Source organism: Tubulanus polymorphus, chromosome 9 (genome assembly GCF_964204645.1).
Source record: "Tubulanus polymorphus chromosome 9, tnTubPoly1.2, whole genome shotgun sequence".
Taxonomy (NCBI): Eukaryota; Metazoa; Nemertea; class Palaeonemertea; order Tubulaniformes; family Tubulanidae; genus Tubulanus; species Tubulanus polymorphus.
In genome coordinates, this window is record NC_134033.1 from 14713491 (window position 1) to 14720267 (window position 6777).

Sequence of the window (6777 nt, forward strand, 5' to 3'; positions counted from 1 at the left end):
CACACAAAATCTCCGAAGGGCTGCAGCAAAAGGAGTGAAAATTGTGACGAATCTGATTGAAATGATGCGAGAAATAAAGAAAACTTACTTTATGAAAATCGCTAGATTAACAATTAAATCAGACGTAACCTTTTTTTGTAGGGGGGGGGGGGGGAATAGCTATGAAAACTCGAGATTGGGCTAAAAGAATAAGAAAAAATTCATTTGATGATTTTTGCAGAATTCCGTTCTCCAAGTAATCAAAAAATGGTCTCATTTTGACGACGTCATGTGACTTCTCGTTATCCTTATCCCCCTCGTTGTTACCACTCAACCGTCCCCCGAAAACATAAATCCTATTTTGACAACCCAAACGCAATTTCTATTGGCCTTAGATCGATTGAGATAATTCGGTGTAAAACGGCAGCAGGAACTTACAACTCGTTCGTGATATTTTTTTTTCAAATGTGGAACTCGGTCCCGATCGGAAAACTTTCAGGAACGGAATTGTTATGTCGAATTTCTTGCTCATTGTAGGTTTGGTTTCAAAATCGACGCGCCAAATGGCGTAAGAAGGAAAAAGTGACGTCGAATCAAGGTCACTCGTACTATCCGAGCACAGCAGCGGCAGCAGTGTCGTCTCTCGCTCGTCAGGCGTTGGAACAACATCAACAGCGCCAGGCGATGAACGAACTTATTCTCAGGTCATATCAGAGCAGATACAACATTCCCAGTGGATACATCCCGCTATTATTCTCTCCTGGTTACCCGTCATCGACCGGTGCGCCTACTGTTGCCAAAGATCTCGGCCAGTTTACTCAATTCCAAGTCTCCGGCGCGGGTTCTCCGCATCCGGGGACTTTCAGGCACATGCTGGCAAATATGACGTCATCGATAACGCAGGAAATGCACGAGCAGCATAGAGCGCCACCTGACGGCGGTGGAAATATGCCGAGAAAGGGTTCCGCGGCGAACTCCGACGACTCGCAATGCTCGAACGAATCGCCTCCGACTTCTCCGACGGAAAACGCGTCGCCGAACGATGGCGGAACGGTAAATCCGGAGCTGAGGTCGAGCAGTATCACTGCCTTGCGTCTTAAAGCGAGGGAACACGAGATCCGAATGGACATGATTCGAAAATACAATGACGTCATTTATTAACTCTGTCAGCCGCTGTGCGATCGATTACGCCAAGTTTCCGAAGAACAAACACAACAGGAGACCGGATCCGAACCAGGGGCGGATTTAGAGGAACTTATCCTACTCTGATGCCAAAAAAGGCAATATAAGGTATATTCCTGTCCCGCACTAAGGGGCTAGTTGTGAGGAACTTTCAAGTCTTAAGAGGGGACTTCGATGTTGGATAAAGGCAATATAAAGCATACTCCCACACTGGAATTCATCAATTTCCTCTGATGACAAAATGGAAAAATGACGCTCAAATGTATGTACCTTGCAAGTCTCACAAGTTTCCTGGATCCGCAATGTACAATGTTGAATCCATGTATTCAAGACAGTAAATCTATATCCCCTTAAATGTATCATTTTTTAATGTTAAGTTGTTTTGTCCACAACAAGTGCTTCATGACGTAACCGCTTAATGTGTTCGAAAACGTATTTGAATCCTTGATTACAAACGCTAGCAATATCTAAATTCCTGGTTGGTCGTCAATTCTAAGTTATTTTGCCCACAAGTGTTTGACGATGTAACAATATTGTGTTTGAGAGTGTATTCAAATCCGTAATTGTTACACGCTAGCGCTATAAACCCAGTTCTGCATACAGTAAAGCTAATTTGAAAAAAAGATTACCTGGTTTGTCGTCAATAGTGGTAATGTTGTACGATCAGAACGTTTTGTACACCCTGTGTTTATTAGATCACGTAAGAAAAATTCTATTTGTAAAAGTGACACGTATTGTTAAAAGCAAACTCCATGAAATCTTGTATATATGTTATAATGATGTATACTAGAAATATATCTAATGTATCGATTAAATTATGTTTTCAAAATGTCGTAAACTTTCTGTTGTTCCTTTGATTCGATTTGGTAGATATAGAATAACTCCTGGCGAGCGACGATCCAGAGAGATTCACACCGGGCGGAAATGGCTCCGTCTAACGACTATCTCCGTCTCGGAGACAAGATGCGACTCGGTGTCACCTGACACAGCCATGCGCAGTTAACGGAAATTGGCAGTATGAATGCACTGGTAGCGCGGCTTGTGCGCGCACGGAGGATGACTTTCAATTTATGAATATAATGCAATAAATATTTAATGACACGAGGACTGGGCATTTATAGAAAATTAATTGACTGATGACAGGAAATCGAGTTGATGATCGCTGCACACGATGCAAAAGATCATATATTAAACAAAGCTATGAGGCAATGACGGACAGTAAATTTGTTAACATAAGGAATATTGGTTTCCATAGTCAGTCAGTTACCAGGTATGCTTGATCATGATTTAACTGAATAAATAAGCCACAACCATGTAGGGAAACTTAAGAGGGGATATTTTAACTCAATTCTATGAGCTATTGTAAAAAATGAATCGAATCGATGTGATAAAAACGCAGGCCCGTAACAAAAAAAAACAATCAAACGAAATCTACCAATTAGATTAATGATAGAGTCAATCCCTATTTTTAGATCAACAACGACTACACTATAGTACATGTAGCCTATAAAGACAAATTGTGTTCAGTTATTTCCTTCGATCATCAAGAATTGCCCACAGGCCATAACTGAGCATCACATTTTCAAAATCCTGCCGGGTGGGCCCCAGATCCCGTTAAATTCCACTTAAATTCTTACATTCTTTTGGAAGGATTTAAAGGACATTGTCTAATGGGAAAATAAAAACAAATTACAAGATTACACAGGCCCTTTGGATAATATTCGCTGTTTTTTCCTTGGAGAGATATGTTTTATTTATTAAACGGAATCAATTTATTTACAAACAAATTTCACGTTGTCGAGCTACAGTGAAAAATGAGATAAATGACATTCAGTATTTGCCGGTACGTCAAGCAGATACGTCTTATAGTGGCGCCGCCACGCGCCGGAAGCAGGAAAGATAAAATTCCGTGTTCGAGTCCTTGGTATTATTAGCATTTGTCATCAACGTTATCTGAAATGTCAACAATCGATGATTCAATCGATCATACTCTAAAGACATTCCCTACGTCAGGTGTTCAAGGAAATTCCCTAAAATCTCATTGAAAATTCTACTTTCAAGTTTTCATCACCTACCATAGTCAGCAGTTTTATCAAATCGTGTATCGCTTCAACGTCAATAATTATATCTTGAAAATAACAAAAACAAAGGAAATTATGTTAAGGCTGGAGTTGAAAAAGATTGTTTTTATATTTTGAATAGAAAAACGTAAGAACATTTTCACATATTCAAAGGCCTACCATTTTATTCAACGTCGCTCTGAGCAAGTTCATCCCTTTATTTTTGTTGTGGGGTTTGCTTCGTTTGACGGCCGCTTGTCTCGAATTTGACACGATCTTCAATAACGAACTCACTCTATGCGCCTTTTTAGCTTGTGATTTGGCGGCTAGTTGATTCTGTAGATAGACGATAGAAGATTAACTTATATAGAGAAGAAATGATAGCTTTTGGACCTAGAGACATTATTCGTCAATGTATTCTTCAAAAGGAGTGCTCCTAGAATATGATCATGTATTCAGACATTATTCAGATAAATATATTATTCCAATCATTCCCAGATCCCTTTGAACCGGTACTTAGCCAACGATTTAGACTTACTGTCTTAGCGGCTGACGGCTTCTGTGACTTTACATTTTGACCAAGCGGCATTCCCTGTGATGGAAAATGACGATCGTAAAGCAAAAACAAAAACTATTTGTAATTCCCTGATGGCCTGAACTCTTTCAACGATGAATGAATGAATCACCATAATCGATGGGAAAAAATCGAGATTTTAAATGTGGGTTCTTTAAGTAAGAGTAGCTCCATTTCTATGGGAAGGATACGGTTGAATAATTATTACAGTTACAACGCATTATGTACATCTTCTACCTTGACATCTGCCGCAGTTGCTTTCAATTTTGCCTCAGGTACCATCTTCATCACCGGTTTGTTGACGGTTACCGATCTATCTCTTTGACCTTTTGGCAACGCAATCGGCATTTTCACTGTTTTGACGACGTCATCCAGCTTCTTAGCTTTCTCAGCACCGGTGCTGTTACCAGCTGAGACGTCAGACGTAGCATTTCCAGCAGTGGCGTTTCCAACAGTAGTATTTTCAGCCGTGGTGTTTCCAGCAGTAGCACCTTCCGACGAAGCATTCTTAGGTTTGAGGCCTTCGAGCTTTTTTCCAAGTTCATCCCGTAGCTCTTGTGGGCAGGGCACTGTTAAGCGAATTGTATAACAGAAATAAGCATTTTGCATCCAATGATTGCAGCAGATAAACATTACGAGCTTGTGTACGACGTGTGAAGTTCGTGTCAAATCCACTTTGTTCAGATTGTGCAACTTGGGAGTAGATGCAGGAAAATGCAAACCCACTCCGTCTTAAATTGAGCGCAAATTGTTGAGTATGGTTACTTCCAGATGGAACACGCTATAGACATGCATGTTTTAGCAGCCGATCAACATGCACAGGGTGATTTTTTTTCTATTTTGATGCCATTATCTTTTATACACACGATTAAGATCTCTAAAACCAAAAGATATAAGTTAATCTAGTTGTAGTGTAAACGATGATTTGAAAGAACTTACGTTTCATAGAATTTCCTTTGCCTGTGGGTAAATCGAAACAGAAAAGACAGTAACAGGTGAGACTGGTTTAAATAAGACAAAAAACGAAGACTCAATCGAGTGACCCAGTGCTATGCTTACTTATGCAGAGATCTCCGTACAGATTCCAACCGCGTGGACACTTGAATTCTAAATAATATAGAAACATCAGAAATTATTATTCAAATGTCTTTGTTGTAGTTTAATCTTTCGGAACCATACGCACTGTAACATTTGCCGTCATGTCTAATCCATGAAACTTCACACGTCTTCTCTCCCTCCTTTATTGGTTGTTCTAAATGGAGAAAATTACATTACGCTGCTACAAACAATTCTGACTAGTTTGCAAATCGGTACAAATTTTATGATATCAATTATGCCACAGACTATATGACGAGATGCATAAATAAATGCACATTAAGGACATACCTTTGGCGCACATGCCGTTCATTGGTTTGTAGAGTGGATCACAGGAGTATACTATAAATGATAATACCAGTAATAAACATATGGATTATAATAACTACGTAATGCAAAATGCAAAAGTTGATAAATTAACGATTCATTTCAAGTAGTGCTTCCTTTATAAGCTTGCTATACTTAGATTACTTAATCGACCTGGAAAAATAATCACCATCTGCTAACTCGGATATGGGTCTACGTAAGGTTGTGATGATTTTGATACTTACCAAACGTCGATTTACTCACGAATCCGTACATCGCGTTCGCATTTGGCTTTTCTGAAATAGGAGAGTGTATATTCAACGACGATCCAATTTTGCACAATGACATCAGTGAAATATTTACCTGAAATGGCATAATTAATTCTTTTCGAAACTTAATTGGTTAACAACGCAATGAAAGTGTTTTATAGGCCTAATAAACTACTAGGTGTTAACCCAATACCATGAAAAATACCGATATACAGACAATGACAAAATAAACGATAAATGATTAAGATCGAGAGAATAGATAAAATACCTGAACATTTATCGAATCCTACCATGATTGATCCCAATGGACAGACACGTTCTGAAATTTAGATACAAAACAAACCATATAATTCGACATCGGTAATGCCACAATTAAAAGGGCCCTAAAATCTTGGCGTGAAAAAATAAGAAAAAAGCAAACCGCTGTCAATTCAGTTACGTGGTTTTGATAGGCGGAGGTGAATAAATAAATCATTCGATCACTCTGCTTTACCAAACAGAATTTTTGATTCCCATTCAGAAAAAGCCAGTAATTTTTTTCTCGTTAATTGCCTTTCCACCTGGTCTGGGCGTTATCCATGGCAAACGGAGGCCCCAAATCATACTTACTTATGCATGCTCCATCGATAAGATGCCATTTAGGTGGACAATCCTTCCAGGAGCGCGGTAGAGAAAATCCTAAAATAAACAGTGATCAAAGAAGACATTTATATCTGATAAGCTTGATTGAATAGAAACAGGTTGGGTCGAAGATTCATTCACTTACGCGCTGCACAGAATCTCTTATTCAGTGGTTGAAATCCATCAGGGCAATTAACTACAACAAACGAATGAGTATCAGTGTCAATATAAATTAAATATTCGGTAGTATCTCGAAATCTTCAAATTTCAAGCTTGTTTTACTAACGTTTTAATTTTGATGTACAATGTTCGTTTTCTGAAATGTTAAGTTCAAGTATTGAATGTGGGATGATAAAAACAGGTGAGCTGAAGTAACAGTAAAACCAGCAGGCCTGGGCGAACATACCTGTGCAATGTATACCAAGACAATCAAGGATCTTTCTCTGGTAGGTCGTAAATTTAGAATACGCCTTGTCCATATCAGCCAGTTTACCCCCTTCCGATTTCAATTTTTCATATTCATCTTTAGCAGATGCATATTGTTTCATATTACTATCTGTCAGACACTTAAAAGGACTCGCTAGTGATGGGGGCTTAGGCTTCCCTGCCGATTTGGACTTTTCAGCAGCTTCTAATTTCTTTTCTTCCTTCTTTTCATCTTTGGCGGCTTCTTCGACTTTTTTCTTATCCT

The 6777-nt window shown here is 39.0% G+C and overlaps 1 protein-coding gene and 2 long non-coding RNA genes across 3 annotated transcripts; all 3 read right to left on the reverse strand.

Annotated features, from left to right (window-relative positions):
• Nucleotides 1–2901: 2901 nt before the first annotated feature.
• Nucleotides 2902–3503, reverse strand: LOC141910473 (uncharacterized). The gene is made up of 3 exons (XR_012619901.1): nucleotides 3402–3503; nucleotides 3237–3289; nucleotides 2902–3114 (listed from the first exon to the last, which is right to left on the reverse strand). It is a non-coding gene; the product is annotated as an uncharacterized LOC141910473 (long non-coding RNA).
• A 680-nt stretch (nucleotides 3504–4183) lies between these two features.
• On the reverse strand, nucleotides 4184–5758 carry LOC141910594 (uncharacterized). The gene is made up of 8 exons (XM_074801285.1): nucleotides 5734–5758; nucleotides 5442–5492; nucleotides 5182–5232; nucleotides 4979–5047; nucleotides 4855–4902; nucleotides 4735–4755; nucleotides 4249–4364; nucleotides 4184–4195 (listed from the first exon to the last, which is right to left on the reverse strand). Exons 1-8 carry the CDS (start codon nucleotides 5756–5758, stop codon nucleotides 4184–4186), a joined length of 393 nt encoding a protein of 130 aa, XP_074657386.1.
• Nucleotides 5759–6082: 324 nt separating this feature from the next.
• Nucleotides 6083–6405, reverse strand: LOC141910716 (uncharacterized). The gene is made up of 3 exons (XR_012619917.1): nucleotides 6373–6405; nucleotides 6232–6282; nucleotides 6083–6143 (listed from the first exon to the last, which is right to left on the reverse strand). It is a non-coding gene; the product is annotated as an uncharacterized LOC141910716 (long non-coding RNA).
• Nucleotides 6406–6777: the final 372 nt, after the last annotated feature.

What these genes read in the sequence shown, in the direction of transcription:
- LOC141910594 (XM_074801285.1), bottom strand. Translation starts at nt 5,758, where the DNA reads ATGGTAGGATTCGATAAATGTTCAG. An exon ending in AGGATTCGATAAATGTTCAG is followed by an intron (nt 5,493 to 5,733) that starts GTATTTTATCTA and finishes CTCCTATTTCAG; the next exon opens with AAAAGCCAAATGCGAACGCG. An exon ending in ACATGACGGCAAATGTTACA is followed by an intron (nt 4,903 to 4,978) that starts GTGCGTATGGTT and finishes TATATTATTTAG; the next exon opens with AATTCAAGTGTCCACGCGGT.